This window comes from Pongo pygmaeus, chromosome 1, assembly GCF_028885625.2.
Source record: "Pongo pygmaeus isolate AG05252 chromosome 1, NHGRI_mPonPyg2-v2.0_pri, whole genome shotgun sequence".
In the NCBI taxonomy this organism is placed as follows: Eukaryota; Metazoa; Chordata; class Mammalia; order Primates; family Hominidae; genus Pongo; species Pongo pygmaeus.
Window position 1 is genome coordinate 218,211,982 of NC_072373.2, and position 19,706 is coordinate 218,231,687.

Here is a 19,706-nt window from a genome sequence, read left to right on the forward strand (position 1 = left end):
TTAAGACAGAGTCTTTTTCTTCTGCCCAGGCTGGGGGTACAATGGCACAGTCTCAGATCACTGTAACTTCTGCTTCCCAGGCACAAGCCATCCTTCCACCTCAGCCTACAGAGAGTAGCTGGGACTACAGGTGTGCACCATCACATCCGTCTATTTTTTGTATTTTTTTGGAGAGACAGGGTCTCACTATGTAGCCCAGGCTGGTCAGCAACTCCTGGGCTTAAGTGATTGTTCTGCCTTGGCTTGCCAAAATGTTGGAATTACAGCTGTGAGCCTCCATGTGCGGCCCCTCATTACTCTTTTGAAAGTGAACATAATGGTATCTAATTAAAAATATCCCTTTAGACTCTCCCAGCCAAGTTCATTGATGGAACTGAGATTTTAGGCTGTTTGGGGCCACAGGAGACTCCCATTATCATTGTTTTATTGTTTTGTTTTGTTTTTCTTTTTGAGACTGAGTCTCGCCCTATTGCCCAGGCTGGAGTGCAGTGGCACTATCTCAGCTCACTGCAACCTCCACCTCCTTTGTTCAAACGATTCTTGTGCCTCAGCCTCCCAAGTAGCTGGAGTTACAGGCACCCACCAACATGCCTGGCTACTTCTTGTATTTTTAGTAAAGACTGGGTTTCACCTTGTTGGCCAGGCTGGTCTCTAACTCCTGACCTTAAGTGAGCCACCTGCCTTGGCCTCCAAAGTTCTGGGACTACAGTTGTGAGCCACCAAGCCCAGCCACATGACCAGTTTTAGATCCTCAAATTGAGAAGACATTTTTTCTCAAAAAAGGAGCTGAGCTTTGAAGATTCTTGGTAACACTTCCCAGAGCTAATAGAGTTGGGTGGAGCAATGGATGAAAATTCATGGAGTAGGAGTGATCTTGCCCACTCCTTAGAAGTTGGGAGACTCTTCTTGGTACCAGAAGGGCAGAACGATGTCTCTGTGGCCAATTATTGCAGAGTGGAAATGGGGTAAACTAAGGACCCGCTCACACCTGCCAGAGTAGTGACTTTTGGCCCAGGAGAAGTCAGGGTGTGAGAGTACTGGCCTGACAAGTTTTTTTCTCTGGATTTGTTTTCTTGCAGATTTATCAGGATGAGCCTCCAGGCCCCACGCAGACTCCTGGAGCTGGCAGGGCAGAGCCTGCTGAAGGACCAGGCCTTGGCCATCTCTGTCCTGGATGAGCTGCCCAGGGAGCTCTTCCCCCCACTGTTCGTGGAGGCCTTCACTAGCAGACGCTGCGAGGTTCTGAAGGTGATGGTGCAGGCCTGGCCCTTCCCCTGCCTCCCTCTGGGGTCCCTGATGAAGACGCCTGATCTGGATATCTTACATTATGTAGTGGATGGGATTGATTGCCTGCTTGCCCAAAAGGTTCGCCCCAGGTGAGTTGACCCATGTGGGGAGGGCCCAGGTGTCCAGGGAATAAACAGCTGGGTCAGACAAATTGGGAACCCTGGGTGGACCAGGGGCTTCGGATGGTGCCAGTGAGAAAGCTGGGAAAGTTCTTGGCCATTGCCCAACTCCTCTGGGAAAGGACTGCTCACCATACAGGGTCCACTGAGGAAACAGGAACCCGCCTGCTCCCAGTGGAAGGTAAATGCACTAGAAGTGGGTAACAGGCAGAATCCAAGGGGGAAAGGGATGGAGAAGAGACAGAAAGAGGGGCGCTGAGGAAAAAAGCAGCTGAAGTCCTTGATGTGGAGTGAAAGCCCAGGTCAGGCGTGGGTCCTTGCCTACATTCTGAGCTTTTCCCCTATGTTACTCACAGGAGGTGGAAACTTCAAGTGCTGGAATTGCGGGATGTTGATGAGAATTTTTGGACCATATGGTCTGGAGCCAGGCCCCTGTCCTGCTCCCCAGAGGCCATGAGTAAGAAGCAGACAGTGGAGGACTGTCTGAGCACAGGAGAGAAGCAGCCCTTGAAGGTGTTCATGGACGTTTGCCTCAAGGAAATATCCATGGATGAGGATCTGAGATTCTTCTCTGGGTGGGTCCAGCACAGAAGAGGTTCAGTACACCTGTGCTGTACTAAGGTGGTGAATTATTCAACGAGCATTTTCGATTTCAGAAACATATTGGAAACAGTATACCCAGACAGTATCCAAGTGTTGGAAATTTGGAACATATGCTGGCCACGTATGATAGTAGAGTTTAGCTGTTACCTGAGCCAGATGAGGAATCTTCGCAAACTCTTCATCTCCGATGGCTGTCGCTACCTGCTAAGCTCTGACAGCCAAAAACAGTTAGTTGCTGAATTCAGCTCTGTGCTCCTCAGACTGGAGTATCTCCAGATGCTTTATATAAGAAGGGGCTGCCTCTTTGAAGGCTACCTGGACCAGCTGATCAGGTGAGGAAGGTTGGTGAGCTTTCCCCAGGGGCCATAGCAGAGCCTTTTTTTGTTAGAGTAAACACTAGTCAACATCTACTCTGTGCCAGCCACTGGAGATGTCCAAGGAAGGGGACACTAGAATGCATTGTCCTGTTTGGTCCTCTATATCCTGAAGTGGGTATCACAGGATCACTCCAGTAAGGGCAGAGGGATGACCTGGGGTAGATGATACAGAGAGGGACATCGTGTAGGGAGCTGGTTAGCAGGGGGTTCAGCTCTAGTGAGGGTGAATTCCTTTTAGGAATTCCTTGTTAGGAAGTGTGTTTAAAGTTAATATGATAAATATGAATAGCTTTTGTGAATTCCTTGCTAGGAAGTGTGTTTAAAGTTAATATGATAAAAAAGAGGCAACAGAGGGGAGGGTATAAAAGAAGAGAAAGTGCACCAAACCTGTGCCTTTCACAGAGGAAGCTCTGTCCTCACAGCTTAGTGAGCATGAATGATCCTGTCTCTAATTCCCTGTTTGTAAAAGGTTGTTTTGAACTCCAGGAAAGGTAATTGAGATGGGAAATGTGTGCTTCTGGGATGGAGGTGAGGGAGTAGGCATGAGAGTGCTACAAAGTGGTACGCGGTTTGCAGATGTGGCCATGTCAGGGAACCTCTGCAAGCAGGTAGCCCTAGCTGATGTCCCTAGACCTTGCTCAGGTTAATTCTTTGGGCATCTCTTCCACTGGGCTCCTGTGGCCCGGAGATGAATCTTTCTGCTGGAAGATGAAGAAAAGAGGCTTTAGAGATTTTATGGCCTTTAACCAATCACACCAGTGATGGTGAAAGGACTGAGCCTAAAATGGGACTGCCTCTGAATGACCCAAGTCCTCATCAGGCAGCACCTTGTGGGAGGATCATGATTAGATGATGAGAACAAACTTGTGTTTGGGCAAAACAGGCTCTTCCCTCGAGCTTATCTTCCACCACCATCCTCTAACTGGTGCCGTTGCCCAGTAGTAACTTCTTGCTCTCCCCAGGTGCCTCAAGAGCCCATTGGAGACATTGGCATTAACGTATGGCTCCCTAGAAAAAAACGACTTGAAGTGTCTGCCCCGGTACCCAAGTCTCAGTCAACTGAAGCAGCTGAATCTCAGTCATGGTGCACTGACCTTCATCCATCTTGAGCCCCTCCGAGCTCTGCTAGAGAAAGTTGCTGCCACTCTTCAGACCCTCTTCTTAGTGGACTGTGGGATTGGGGACTCCAAACTCAGGGTCATCCTACCTGCCCTGAGCCGCTGCTCCAACCTCACCACTTTCTGCTTTCACGGCAATGACATCTCCATGGATGCTCTGAAGGACCTGCTGCGCCACACAGGCAGGCTGAGCAATTTGCGCCTGGAAACATATCCTGCCCCTCGGGAGAGTCTTGATGACCGGGGTCGTGTCGTTTGGGAGCTCCTCACCCCAATTCAGGCTGAGCTGATGCGTATACTGAGGGAAGTAAGGCAGCCCAACAGGATCTTCTTTGGTCCCGTCTCCTGCCCTTGCTGTGGCACGTCGTCCACTGAGCAACTGGAGTTCAATTTATGCTTGTGGGGAAAGCCTGCCTAGTGCGCTGGAGGTATAAAAAGCTTTTTCTCCGGGCACTTGGAAACTAAAATGTGGGACATACATGTCTTTTATTTTTCTTTTTCCTTATTTTACAATTTTACAATTTTTATTTAAAAATTTGAGACAGGGTTTCCCTATGTTGTCCAGGCTGGTCTCAAACTCTTACGCTTAAGACAGCCCCCTGCTTGGCCTCCCAGGATTCTGGGATGACAGGCATAAGCAGCTGTGCCGGGTCTATAGGTGCATTATAAAGGGAGCAGAGAAGCCTCTGTTTCAGGCATGTGCTTTCTGTGAGTGGAAAAAAAAAAAAAAAAAATCCCAGCAGGGGGCAGCACTGGGGAAAAGGTTGAATAGAGTCAATGAGACTCAGGGATCCGTGTCCTAGACAGTCAGAAATAGAACCTGAAGTTCTAGAGTGAGGGAGTTATCTCAGCAACGATGGATACAAAGAAACGTAGGAAGTAAAGGGAACCTAAATGGAAACTCTCTGCTGTCCTTCATGTTTGATTAGATTGTTTCAGCAATTTATACATCTGAAATCTTTAGTTCCTGATGAATTAAAAAAAGAGGTACTAGTTCATCTGTGATTTAGGTTCATCTGCAGGAAATAAAGGAATCAAAATAAACTTCATTTTGTTGTTGTTGTTTTTTTCTTTGTTTTTGTTTTGTTTTAGACGGAGATTCGCTCTTGTTGCCCATGCTGGAGTGAAATGGCACGATCTTGGCTCACCACACTCTCCGCCTCCTGGGTTCAAGTGATTTTCCTGCCTCAGCCTCCCGAGTAGCTGGGATCACAGGCATGCACCACCATGCCCGGTTAATTTTGTATTTTTATTAGAAATGGCGTTTCTTCATGTTGATCAGGCTGTTCTCAAATCCCTGACCTCAGGTAATCTGCCCACCTTGGCCTCCCAAAGTGTTAGGATTACAGGCATGAGCCACTGAGCCTGACCTGTTTTTGTTTGCTTGTTTGTTTGTTTCGTTTTTTTGACGGAGTCTTGCTTGGTCACCTAGGCTGGAGTGCAGTGGTGTGATCTTGGCTCACTGCAACCTCCAACTCCCAGCTTCAAGGGAATTTGTGTTTTTAGTAGAGATGGAGTTTCACCATGTTGGTCTGACTGGACTCAAACTCCTAACCTCAAGTGACCTCAAGGAAGCCTCTCAAAGTGCTAGGATTACAGGAGTGAACCACCGTGCCCTGCCTAAACTTTGATTAATTTATGTCCCATTCTTTACTTCCAGTCATCTCTTCCTTACTTTCTCCTGTGGTTGTTCACTGGGTTCATCCACAAAAGATGCATGCCTGGGACCTGGAACATTCTGTGTGGGCAGTGATGATGAACCATTGAGTCAACCCTCTTCTCATCAGGGGCCCTCACTGCTCCCCAGATAGTGAGACCCTGCTCACTCCTAATGGGCAGATCTGGGAGAATCTGTTCCTGATCATTGGCCATGTCAGGAAAGGGCCTCACTGCACAAGGTGTGGCCCCCTGCCTTGGAAGGGAATGGCCATAGTGTGTACAAGTGGGAGCCTCATGTACTTGTACATCACCAACCCTTGCCTGTCCTCATGGTGGCTAGTGGGTTTTACTGAATTAATGTCATTGTGTGCAGTAAAGATGTCCAATTTCTCTTACAAAAATGCTAAAATCATTTAGGTAGACAACACAATCTAAATATTTCTAGCCCATATCAATATGCATCCTTTTGGAAATTAACTCATTTCAATGAGACATCTTCCTGTAACACCTCCCTTCTCTCCTTATCAAAAAACAGGAAAACCAGGGCACTGACCTGTCCTCATGGTGACTAGTGGGGTTTACTGAATTAAAGTGATTGTGTCCAGTAAAGATATCCAATTTCTCTTGGAATAATGCTAAAATCATTTAGGTGGATAATACATTCTAAATATTTCCAGCCCATATTAATGGAAATATACATCCTTTTGGAAACTAACTCATTTCAATGAGAGATCTTCCTATCACACCTCCCTTCTCTCCTTATCAAAAAACAGGAAAACCTGGGCTTGACCTAGCTAGCACTCCTACACTGCCATGAGAATCCCTTTGGGACTTCCCCCATTTGGGACTGGCAGTACTCTCGTGGTTTACTAAAACTTAGGTAAACCTGGGCTTAAGCCACCACCTGGAGCCAAGAAGGAAGCAGCAACCTAGTGGTGAAGATTCACTAAGGGAATGTATTCAGTCCAAACCAAAGCAAGCCAGACAGAGAAAACTGGAGTAAATCATTCTTCCTTCAGTGCAAAAATACAGATCTATATCTACAACAAACTAGAGCAAACAGGAAATCATGAACTCCCCAAAATGACAAAGCAGAAATCTAGTGGGTGACTCTAATGAGATGGTGATTTGTCAGCTCTCTAACCAATCACTGAATATCACAGGTTTTCAAACTTTTATTTTAGTTCCAGAAATACAGATGCAGGTTTGTTCTATAGAAAATAGACAAATTATCAGATAAATAATTTTGGGAGTTTTTGTTTGTTTGTTTGTTTTTGAGGCGGCGTCTCACTCTGTCACCCAGGCTGGAGTGTGGTAGCATGCTCTCAGCTCACTGCAACCTCTGCCTCCCAGGGTCAAGCAATTATCCTGCCTCAGCCTCCCAAGTAGCTCAGACTACAGACTTGCATTACCACGCCAGGCTAAGTTTTTGTATTTTTAGTAGAGACAGGGTTTCCCCATGTTGGACATGGGGAACTCCTGACCTCAAATGATGCACCTGCCTCAGTGCTGGGATTAGAGGTGTGAGCCACCATGTCCAGCCAGTTTTCGTAGTTTTTTGATACACACTCCCCTTCCACCTTCCACTCTCCAGTAGTCCCGGGCATCTATTCTTCCCATTATTATGTCATGAATACTTAATGTTTGGCTCCCATTTATAAGTGAGAACATGTGGTGTTTGGTTTTCTGTGCCTGCTTTAGTTTGCTTAGCATAATGGCTTCTAGCTCCATTCATGTTGCAGCAAAAGGAGGATGAGGACTTAATGAAAGGGCATTATCTTGTTCTTGTTTAAGGCTGTGTGGGTTTCCATGGTGTATATGTACCATATTTTGTTAATCCAGTCCACCACTGATGGGCATTCCAGTGGATTCCATGTCTTTGCTATTGTGAATAGTGCTGGGATGAGCATCTACATGTGACCACTCCTATTCAACATGTGCTGGAGGTCTCATGTTACTGGAGTCTCTCTATATTACCTGGGCTGGTCTAGAACTGCCAGGCTCAGGCAGTGCTCCAATCTTAGCCTCACAAAGTATTGGGATTACAGGCATGAGCCACCACACATGGCTCTATTTTATTATAACATATATTTCTAGGCTGGGTGTGGTGGTTCACGCCTGTAATCCCAGCACTTTGGGAGGCTGAGGCGGGTGGATCACGAAGTCAAGAGATGGAGACCATCCTGGCCAACATTGTGAAACCCCGTCTCTACTAAAAATACAAAAATTAGCTGGGTATGGTGGCACATGCCTGTAATCCCAGCTACTCAGGAGGCTGAAGCAGGAGAATCGCTTGAACCCGGGGGGTGGAGATTGCAGTGAGCCGAGATCATGCTGCTGCACTGCAGCCTGGGCAAAGAGTGAGACTACCTCTCAAAGAAAAACAAAATGATATAATTCTATAGGCCAAGCAACGTGGCTCATGCCTGTAATTCCAGCACTTTGAGAGGCCAATGTGAGTGGATTGCTTGAGCCAAGGAGATCTAGCCTGGGCAACAAGGCAAAATCCTGTCTGTACTTAAAAAGGAAAAAAAAGATATAGTTCTGTAGTTTATAGCCTGTAGGCTGGCCATGCCTCAGGCTCAAAAGGGCAGCTTTCAGAAAAGATCCTTCACTGCTACTTCCAGGGAGGAAGTGATGAGGCAGGAATTTATGCTGAGTGGGTTGGCCAAGTATACACACTCAACAGGTCATGAAATGGGCTATGAGTATTCATGAAGGGGGCCTAACGCATGCATACCGAATAAACATACACGTGGCTTATGTCCCATGTTCACATTGGGGTGGAGACTTCACATTTCTTTTTCTTTTTCTTTTTTGAAACAAAGTCTTGCTCTGTCACCCAGGCTGGACTGCAATGACACCGTGTCGGCTCACTGCATCCTCCGCCTCCCTGGTCCAAGCGATTCTCCTGCCTCAGCCAAGTAGCTGAGACTACAGGTACATGCCAACACACCTGGCTACTTTTTGTATTTTTAGTACAGATAGGGTTTGACTATGTTGGCCAGGCTGGTCTGGAACGCCTGACCTCAGGTGGTCTGCCCGCCTCGGTCTCCCAAAATGTTCCAAAGTGCTGAGTTTACAGGCATGAGCCACCGCACTGCATGCAGACTTCACATTTCAATGCATTACAGCTAGACCCCCTATATCAAAAGGTGCATCAGGGACACGAAGACGCTCATGTGCTAAGTCTCTTTCAAGTGGCCAGAACCAGTCAATGCTTGGAGGTCTCTCATCAGCAGAAAGTTGCTGGAATCAATCTCTTGTCCAATCAAAGCTGGAGTCATGGCTTGTGAAGCAAGGGGTCAGTTAGTCAGAATCTGGGATGGATGAGCTGCAATCATTTCAATATTGCTTATATTAGGGCCAGTGCTTGTTCAGCTGTTAAAGAATGAGAAAAACCCCATGGCAGTTAGAATATAGTTCATTTAGCTGGGCACAGTGGTTCTTGCCTGTAATCCCAGCACTTTGGGAGGCCAAGGCGGGTGGATAACGAGGTCAAGCAGCAGCTCAAGACCAGCCTGGCCAACATGGTGAAACCCTGTCTCTACTAAAAATACAAAAAATTAGCTGGGTGTGGTGGTGTGCACCTGTAATCCCAGCTACTCGGGAGGCTGAGGCAGGAGAATTGCTTCAACCTGGGAGGGAGAAGTTGCAGTGAGTCAAGATCATGCCACTGCACTTCAGCCTGGGCTACAGAGCGAGATGCTGCCTCAAAAAAAAAAAGTATATAATTCATTTTTTAAGGGCAGGGGCCCTTGACTTAACCCTTGCCTGAGAAGACCTTAGGTCCTGTATATAACTTGGTGTCTTATTACCCTAAATAGTCAATTCCGTCAGCCTTATAATCTCTATTTGAACATGAATGCTGGGCAGTTTTGTGTCTAAACCATGACAGGAAGGAAGTAAAATGAGATGTGTCTAACCTCACATCCCGCCATGGCCAGGAACTCAGTTTTAAAGATTATTCTGGGTACACTTGGCCGAGGGGGAACCTGTTCAGTTCATATGGGGAGCTTAAGATTTTATTTTTAGTTTTCAGAACGATGGATGAATAATCATGGAGGCTTCTGCTGGGAGGGAAAAAGTAGGAAAAAATGCATTAGTTTCACTCTTCCTGTATGCCAGGCCCTATGCCAAGCCCTTAAGTTGCCCCATCTCATTGGCTTCTACCAGGGTCACACAGGTGGTGGGCATCATCATCCTCATTTTTCAGGAAAACTGAGGCTCTTGCCCAAGGTCGCTGCCAAACAACATCAGGCCCTGAGTTCTCAGCAGGGTCCTCACTCTGATACCCTTTGTGTAGGGTTTCTCACCTGAGTCCTCAGCAGGGTCCTCACTTGGATGTCCTTTGTGTAGGATTTCTCACCTGAGTCCTCAGCAGGGTCCTCACTCGGCTGCCCTTTGTGTAGGGTTTCTCACCATAGGGAAGGTCACTCATCACCCACAGGCACTTGACTATTATCTGCCCACTAAGGATGTGCGATTCCAAAGCACGCTTGCTCTGAGAAAAACCAGGGCTGTATCATTTTCCCCGCCAAACCGGAAAGGAGCCAAGAGATCAAAGGATGACTCAGACGAGCCCAGCTTGGCAAATAGATGAGTTGATTAGGATTCACATTCAGGGCACTCCTGGGCAGCAGCAGCATAGCCCCAAAGATCTGCACTACCTCCTGTCTCTAAACTGATTTTAAGTGAATTTTCTGGCTCTTTTTCCACTGATTTTGAGCAACAAGGCTCTTCTGCTTGCTAGGCTCTCTGATACAGTCTGGGCTGTTTGGGTTCTTGGGGACACCTGCTTCTTGCCTGGGCACAAGAGACTTGGCTTCCCACCTGGCCTTCAGGGTTCAGGCAGGGAACATGCACCCTTAAGTAACCTGATGGGACCTGTCACACTAAAATTCTATACATTTGAAGGGGGCCAGCCCCTCCACACCTGTGGTTACTTCTCATCACGTTGGATGAGAGACTGAGAAAAGAAATAAGACACAGAGACAAAGTATAGAGAAAGAAATGTGGGCCCAGGGACTGGCGCTCAGCATACGGAGGACCTGCACTGGAACTGGTCTTGAGTTCTCTGTTTTTATTGATTATTGTTTTCACTATCTCAGCAAGAGGAATGTGGCAGGAGAGCAGGGTGATAGTGGGGAGAATGTCAGCAAGAAAACACATGAGCAAAGGAATCTGTGTCCCAAATAAGTTCAAGGGAAGGTACTATGCCTGGATGTGCATGTAGGCCAGATTTATGCTTTTCTCCACCCAAACATCTCAGAGGAGTAAAGAGTGACAAAGCAGCATTGCTGCCAACATGTCTCACCTCCCACCACAAGGCGGTTTTTCTCCTCTCTCAGAATAGAACAAATGTACAATCCGGTTTTATACGGAGACATTGCGTTCCCAGGGGCAGGCAGGAGACAGAGGCCTTCCTCTAATCTCAGCTGCAAGAGGCCTTCCTCTTTTACTAATCCTCCTCAGCACAGACCCTTCAAGGGTGTCGGGCTTGGGGACGGTCAGGTCTTTCCCATCCTGTGAGGTTATATTTCAGATTATCACATGAGGAGAAACCTTGGACAATACCTGGCTTTCCAGGGCAGAGGTCCCTGCAGCTTTCTGCAGTGCGTTGTGCCCCTGGTTATTTGAGAGCGGAGAATGGCCATGACTTTTATCAAACATACTGTCTGTAAATAGTTTGTTAACAAGGCACTTCCTGCACAGCCCTAGATCCCCTAAACCTTGATTCCATACAACACATGTTTCTGTGAGCTCAAGGTTCTGGCTAAAGTTACAAATTAACAGCATCTCAGGGCAAAGCAATTGTTCAGGGTACAGATCAAAATGAAATTTCTTATGTCTTCCTTTTCTACATAGACACAGTAACTGTCTGATCTCTCTTTCTTTTCCCTACATATCCCCCTTTTCTTTTTGAGAAAACCACCTTCATCATCATGGCTCATTCTTGCTGGTCTCTGTCTCTTTGGAGCTGCTGGATACACCTGTAGACTCACAACAGAGAAAACAGATACACAAGGATTAATATGAAATTTACAATAGTGGCACTTCCGATGGTTTTAACCCAAGTGACGGGGTTAAGATTTGTGAGGCCATCAGCAGCTTTCATGATTGCCTCAGTTTCTGACATCAAATTTAAATGGGCTTTTGATACCTCAAAAATTTGTTCTTTTAATTTTAAAATATCTAAAGTAAGATTATCTTCTCTTCCTTGTAGATGGCATCTGACCATGTCCCAGTGATGCTCAGACTCATTATAGGCTCGGGGTTTAATACAAAAATCTGATGTATTCCAGTCACACTGTAACTAAAAAAGATATTCCATGCTCATGAGTCTATCTCCCATCCAAAGGACAGTTTGTCTAAGATCATTAATTTGGTTTGCCAATTTTTGATCTATTTGCGTTTGAGAATTCCACAAATTTGAGGAGTTCTTTTGCCAATTATTTACCTATTCTGCAGTTTGAACAGAGAAGTGTAAAGCAATTCCAGCAGCCACAGCAGTAGCTGTGACTGCAGTAAGACCCAAAATCACTGCAATCAAAGTTAAAATGAATCTTTTGGATCTAGTTAGAACTCCTTTTAATACTTCTGTTAAAATATGGATGGATGGGGAAGTCTCCCATGGTCGGTCTATGGACAAAGGGATCCACACGCCCTCTCTTGCCCTCACCAGCAGAACACGGAGCTGCCAATCAAAAGTTGAATCAATGCAAGTAAACAATCTACAATTTTCACAAGTTATAGTTTGGGAATCTGGTTGAATAACTATGTTTCCTACAACTGGCATATAAGGAAGTTTTACACAACTTTGCAAAAGAATTGTCAGATTGGAATTTAAGTTCATAGTATAATATGGCTTATGAACTCTTGCTCCTATAGCTTGATTTTCAGACCAAATTCTAATGTGGTGCGAGACCACAGTAAGCTTTCATAATTCTGGATGTTCAGGACCAGTAGCAGGACTAATTAACTTTGGTCGAGGTGATGAAATTCCCATTTCACCCCATTTCCATGGATAGGGTGATTCTAACTTTCTATAAACCTGATCCAGCCTTTTAATTAAATCACTATCATGGGCCAGATGGATGGGGCCAGTGAACATGAGTGAGTCTGGCCCGTACAATTATAATAAAATTGGCCTCAAGGGACCCAGTCTATAATAGTTCCACATTCATTGTTTTGTAATGCCACCACAGTATCAGCCACACATTCTTCCCAAACTGAAACTTTTGAGCCTTTTGATTCTTTGGGAATTTTCTTGGGGCAAAGCTTCCCCTTAGGCCTAAATTTTAATGATCTTTGATAAGAAGAGTCCTGTAAATTATTTATCTGTGGCCCGAGTGACATTCCACTTACTATGTGGTAAGTAAATCTACTGGTGGCACTGACAGTAGGCACTTCTACCAACCAATTTGGGGTTGTAGGCATTAAACATCCTGGTACCTTCCCTAGGCAAATAGGAGGATAATAATACCCAATGGAAATATTTATCATCAATTCTTTTTTAGGTTGGGCAGCGCAATGATCATCTGTGAGGCCTGGTACCCATGCACTAGTATTAACATGTACGTCAATAGGATTATCCATCCAAGTGACTGCCCGAATTAAGAGCAGGAAAGGCACATAGGCCCATAACTATGATTACCTGCAGCTGCTCCTGCAGTCACAGGGAGACTTATCACATTGATACAATCATCAAAGCTGCAGGCAGCATATTCTCTGGAGTTTGTTTTACCCTTGCTCTTCTTCAGGCTGTTTTCAGCTAACTGTGTCAGCTTCTTTAATTGGGCCCAGGTCGGTGGCTCAGCTTTCTCGGTGGATGGCAACTTCATCTGTTCTTCTGATATCCCAATTTTGTTCACCCGGCGAGTCGCTGACGCTCGATTCCAGGTTTTCCATCTACGTGGTGGCGCTTCTCTTTGAATCTCCGATGGGTTCATTGTAGAACTTTAAATGTCTAGTGCGTATCCAAACAGGAAGTTGATGTTTTTCTGGTGAAACACAAGCAAAGCCTCTCCCCCATGTTATCATTTTCCCTATTTCCCATGTCTTATTTTTGTTGTCTTTCCACCAAATCAGTTTTCCTTCATGTGGGCTGTTCTTTTTACCAGTAAAATGTTGCTCTGCAGAAGTAGTGGTCTGATTTCTATAAATGTTTAAAAAATTTGAAGTATAGAGTGCTAAATTAAGTTGCATCTGGGGAGTGTTATACTCCTTAATGTCTTTTTCCTTTTTCTGTTTCACCAATTGAGCTTTGAGTGTTCTATTAGTTCTTTCAATTATGGCCTGTCCTTGGGAATTATAGAGGATTCCTGTTGTATGTGTAATTTTTCACTGATTTAAGAATTTTTGAAATGTTTTACTACAGTATCCTGGTCCATTATATGTTTTAATTTTTTTTTGGAACTCCGTGACAGCAAAACAAGATAATAAATGTTTTTTTAACATGGGAAGTACTTTCTCCTGTCTGGCAGGTTGCCCATACAACATGCAAATAAGTATCAACTGTCACATGGACAAATGACAATTTTCCAAATGAAGGTACATATGTGACATCCATTTCCCATAACGCATTGGGAAATAGGCCTCTGGGATTAACTCCTGCCTCCTGAGTGGGCAGGTGTAGGACTTGACACTGGGTGCAATGTTGTACAATATTTTTTGCCTGTTTCCATGTGATATCAAATTTATTTTTTTGTCCTGTTGCATTTACATGAGTCAAAGCATGAAGTTCTTGTGCTTCTATGAATGCAGATGATACTAGCAAGTCAGCTTGTTCATTTGCTTTAGTTAAAGGCCTTGGTAAATTAGCATGTGCTCAAATATGAGTAATATAAAATGGGAAATTTCTTTTTCTTACAATTTGTTGTAACAAATTAAAGGGCTGGTTTAACTGATCATCCATACTATATTTGATTAGGGCTGTCTCAACATCCTTTGTAGCCTGTATTACATATGCAGAATCTGATACAATGTTAATAGGCTGATTAAAATCTTGTAACACTGAAATGACAGCAACCAACTCTGCTCTTTGAGCTGAGTTATATTGAGTTTCAATGACTCGTTCTTTTGGCCTGGTGTAAACCACTTTTCCATTGCTGGAACCATCAGTAAACACCATCAGAGCATTTTCTAAAGGTTTATGTCTGGTAATTTTAGGTAAAATTCAAGTAGTCAATTTTAAAAACTGGAAGATTTTTGGTTTTGGCTAATGGTTATCAATAATTCCCACAAAATCAGCAAGACCAATCCTCCATACAGCAGAATTGATAAAGGCTTTTCTAACCTGTTCCTTGTTTAAAGGAACAATGATTTTATCTGGGTCACTTCCACACAATTTTATTATTTGTAATCTTGCCTGACCAATTAATGTAGCCACTTGATCCAAGTACAATCTAAAAGTCTTAATCGTACTGTGAGGAAGGAAAGATCACCCCACAAGATCTGTATTTTGAACAATAACACCTGTTGGAGAATGTGCAGTAGCAAAAATCAAAAGTTGGAGTGGGGCTAAGTGATTTATTCTATTTACTTATGCTGACCGAATTTTTTCTTCAATTAATTCAATTTCTTTAGTTGCCTCTGGAGTTAATGTTGTTTTGCTATTCAATTCTGGATCCCCACTCAAGATAGAGAACAAATTTGACATGGCATAAGTAAGGATGCCTCGAATTGGCTGAATCCAATTAATATCTCCTAGCAATTTTTGAAAGTCATTTAATGTTTTTAATATGTCTTTTTTATCTCTATTTTTTGTTGTTTAAATTTTCTTTCCTCTACCTGCATTCCCAAGTAATGGACAGGAGTAGAGGTTTGAATCTTATCAGATGCTATTGTCAGTCCTGCATTTGCAACCTCTGTCTGCAGAAATGTGTAACAGTCAATTAATTTGTCTCTCCTTTCTGCAGCACACAAAAGGTCATCAACATAATGAAAGATATAACAGTCTGAAAACTTGTCTCTAACTGGTTGAAGAGCTTCAGCTACAAAAATCTGACAAATAGTTGGACTATTAAGCATTCCCTGAGGCAACACTTTCCACTGAAACCTGGTGGCTGCTTCCTTATTATTTATGGCTGGTATAGTAAAAGCAAATTTTCAAAATCCTGCTTTGCTAGAGGAATGGTAAAAAAGCAATCCTTCAGATCAATTATAATTAAAGGCCAATCTTTGGAGATCATGGCCAGAGAGGGCAACCCAGGTTGGAGAGCCCCCACAGGTTGAATTACAGCATTGATGGCTCTTATGTTGGTTAGCATGAGCCATCTGCTGGATTTTTTCTGAGTTACAAACACAGGAGAATTCCAAGGCGAAAATGAAGGCTCAATATGTCCCTTTGCTAATTGTTCTTTTGCCAATAAGTGTAAAGTATCCAGCTTTTGTTTTGGTAGCAGCCCCTGATTTACCCATACAGATTTTTCTGTTTTCCAAGTTAATGGAATGTGTTTTGGAGGCTCTACAGTGGCCACTCCTAAAAAGGATATCCTATTCATTTTCTTTCTTGATTTCCCTCAGCCTCAATTGGGATTTTAATGCCATCTCCATTTTTCCCTAGTCCTTTGCCAGGGAGATATCCCATTTTAGTCATGATTTCTTGACTCATGGGGCTGTATAAGGAGGCTGGGATAGTAATCTCCACATGCCATTGTTGTAACAAGTCTTGGCCCCATAAATTAATTGGAAAAGAAGTAATCATAGGTTGAACTGTACTTTCTTGATTATCAGGTCCTAGACAATGTAAAATCATGGTACTTTGATACACTTTTGAGGAGGTGTCCACACCAACAAATCCTGTAACAGGCTTTTGTTTAGGTCAATTTTTTGGCCATTGATTTAAGGCAATAAGGGAAACATAAGCCTCGATATCCACTAATCCTATAAAGTGATTTCCCTGAATAGTGACTGTACACACAGTTATATTCTCTGAGACCTGACTAGCCCAGTAAGTGGCTCTTCTGGCAGGGTTGGTACTTCCAAACCCTCCTGTTCTTTCCATTTTGTTTTCCCCAATTTTAATATAAGGTAAAAGTAATAATTGAGCAATTCTATCACCTGGATTGGCACTCCAGGGAACAGTGGAGCTGATCACTAACTGAATTTCCCTTTTATAATCTGAATCAATTACCCCAGTATGAATTTGGACTCCCTTCAAATTTACACTTCATCTCCCTAAAACAAGGACTACCTTCCCTTCTGGCAGTGGGCCATATACCCCTGTAGAAATCTTTTGCGGAGTCTCTCCAGGGAGTAAAGAAACCTTTTGAGTGGAACATAAATCTACTGCTGCGCTGCCTGCTGTGGCAGGGGACAGCTGTTGTATTGTTGTAATTGTCTGATTCTCTGAAGTGGTGGTATTTGCTGTGGGGGGTTGCTGTCCCTGAAAACCCTGAAGAACAAACAGCTGAATCGGGAATGCCCCAGTTTGTTGTGAGTCCTGAGGCTGGCCCCTCGCCCCTTTTTCTGACAATAGTTGCCCATTTTTATCATATTTAGAATGACATTGATTAGCCCAATGTTTTCCTTTTCCATGTCTTGGACACAGGCCAGGTGGCTCTTTATTTTTACTCTATTTAAGACTGGGCAGTTCTTTTTTAGATGACCGATTTGACCACAATTATAACATTTTCCCCCAAATGCTCTAACTGTCCTCCTAAAGTGACTCCCGTCATTGCTTGAGCCATTAGCATTGCCTTATGCATAACTCCTCCAATCGCATCACAAGCTTTCACATATTCTGTAATTACATCAACTCCTGCTGGACCTTTTCCTTTTAATGGCTTTATGGCTGGTTGAAATTCTGGATTTGCCTTTTGATAAGCCATTATTTCTACAATGACTTTTTGGGCATTATCATCCAAAATTGATTTTTGAGAGGCATCTTGCAACCTTGCCACAAAGTCTGGATGTGGCTCTTTGCAGCCTTGTCTAATTGAATTAAAAGAAGGGCAAGTGTTTCCTGGGTCCTGAATTTTTTCCCAGGCCCTGAGGCAAATAGCCCTTGGATGTTCAATGCCCTCATTCTGCATTACTGATTGTTGGCTAATTGTGCTCCAATTTGGACCTGTTCCTAGCAATTGATCTGCATCTATATTAACAGCGGGATAAGTAGCCTGATTTTTTCATGTCTGTTCTTGTACTCCATCAATCCACCAGGTTTTAAGTTGTAGGAACTGAGAGGGTGAAAGGGAAGATTTTGCCAACATTTCCCAATCATAGGGAATAAGTCTATTCCCATGAGCAATGGAATCTAATAATGTTCTCATATAAGGGGAGTTGGATCCATATTGTTTAACTCCTTCCTTCATATCTTTTGACATTTTCATGGTGAAAGATTCATATCTAGCCTCAGTTTGGACAGACGTTCCAGCTTGCCCCCCTTTCCCAGCCGGTATTGCTTGTAAAATTACAAAGAACTGCTGTGCCTCAAGATCTCCCTGGTTTTTTTTTTTTTTTTTCGTGTGTTTTTTGGCTGCATAAATGTCTTCTTTTAAGAAGTGTCTGTTCATATCCTTCACCCACTTTTTGATGGGGTTGTTTGTTTTTTTCTTGTAAATTTGTTTGAGTTCATTGTAGATTCTGGATATTAGCCCTTTGTCAGATGAGTAGGTTGCGAAAATTTTCTCCCATTTTGTAGGTTGCCTGTTCACTCTGATGGTAGTTTCTTTTGCTGTGCAGAAGCTCTTTAGTTTAATTAGATCCCATTTGTCAATTTTGGCTTTTGTTGCCATTGCTTTTGGTGTTTTAGAAATGAAGTCCTTGCTCATGCCTCTATCCTGAATGGTAATGCCTTGGTTTTCTTCTAGGGTTTTTATGGTTTTAGGTCTAACATTTAAGTCTTTAATCCATCTTGAATTGATTTTTGTATAAGGTGTAAGGAAGGGATCCAGTTTCAGCTTTCTACATATGGCTAGCCAGTTTTCCCAGCACCATTTATTAAATAGGGAATCCTTTCCCCATTCCTTGTTTTTCTCAGGCTTGTCAAAGATCAGATAGTTGTAGATATGTGGCCTTATTTCTGAGGGCTCTGTTCTGTTCCATTGATGTATATCTCTGTTTTGGTACCAGTAACATGCTGTTTTGGTTACTGTAGCCTTGTAGTATAGTTTGAAGTCAGGTAGTGTGATGCCTCCAGCTTTGTTCTTTTGGCTTAGGATTGATTTGGCAATGCCGTCACTGGCCATCAGAGAAATGCAAATCAAAACCACAATGAGATACCATCTCACACCAGTTAGAATGGCAATCATTAAAAAGTTAGGAAACAACAGTTGCTTGAGAGGATGTGGAGAAATAAGAACAATTTTACACTGTTGGTGGGACTGTCAACTAGTTCAACCATTGTGGAAGTCAGTGTGGTGATTCCTCAGGGATCTAGAACTAGAAATACCATTTGACCCAGCCATCCCATTACTGGGTATATATCCAAAGGACTATAAATCATGCTGCTATAAAGACACATGCACATGTATGTTTATTGCGGCATTATTCACAATAGCAAAGACTTGGAACCAACGCAAATGTCCAACAATGATAGACTGGATTAAGAAAATGTGGCACATATACACCATGGAATACTATGCAGCCATAAAAATGATGATTTCATGTACTTTTTAGGGACATGGATGAAATTGGAAATCGTCATTCTCAGTAAACTATCGCAAGAACAAAAAACCAAACACCGCATATTCTCACACGTAGGTGGCAATTGAACAATGAGAACACATGGACACAGGAAGGGGAACATCACACAGTGGGGCCTGTTGTGGGGTGGGGGGAGGGGGGAGGGATATCATTGGGAGATATACCTAATGCTAGATGACGAGTTGTGGGATGCAGCACATGAGCATGGCACATGTATACATATGTAACTAACCTGCACATTGCGCACATGTACCCTAAAACCTAAAGTATAATAATAAATAAATAAATAAATAAATAAATAAATCTCCCTGTTTTCTTTCTTTATCAATGATTTCATGCAGTGTACTACCTAGTCCACTAGGTAGACTAGGAGTGGGGCTAACTGATCTATCCTAAGTGATGTATCCTAAGTGATTAATCCTAAGTGTGTAGGATTAAACACCACTGGGTTGCTGGTAAGGTGCCATACTATTTGACATGGGACACACCACTTGAGGTCTGTATTGAACCTCTGCAGATGACCCATACTGAAGCTCAACTGGCGGCCGGTATTGGTAAACTACCGGTGGTTGGGTCTTATTTTCTACCAGCTGATATTGTGGATACTGTATCAGAATTGGCATTGCTGGGATAGAAAATCTATCTTTTTCTACTTGATATTCTCTTGGGGTTTGCACTTGTCTAACCTGCATTTGAGTTTGTAATGTTACAGGCATCTGAACCATGGGAGGAGGAGTTGATGGCCATTGTGGTTTAGGCTCTGATAGCCCCAATAATTCTGGACCTCCTTCCACCAGTTTTGATGATTCAGGATATATTACCTCCTGTATCTGATTGTAGTCAATATTTTGCATTGACTGAGCCATTACAGAGTCTGCTACATTTCTACAATG

The 19,706-nt window shown here is 43.5% G+C and overlaps 1 protein-coding gene across 1 annotated transcript; it reads left to right on the plus strand.

Moving 5' to 3' along the window:
- Positions 1-1,048: 1,048 nt before the first annotated feature.
- LOC129015654 (PRAME family member 22) lies at positions 1,049-4,558 on the plus strand. The gene is made up of 3 exons (XM_054454018.1): positions 1,049-1,376; positions 1,763-2,341; positions 3,349-4,558. Exons 1-3 carry the CDS (start codon positions 1,090-1,092, stop codon positions 3,920-3,922), a joined length of 1,440 nt encoding a protein of 479 aa, XP_054309993.1. The 5' UTR covers positions 1,049-1,089; the 3' UTR covers positions 3,923-4,558.
- Positions 4,559-19,706: the final 15,148 nt, after the last annotated feature.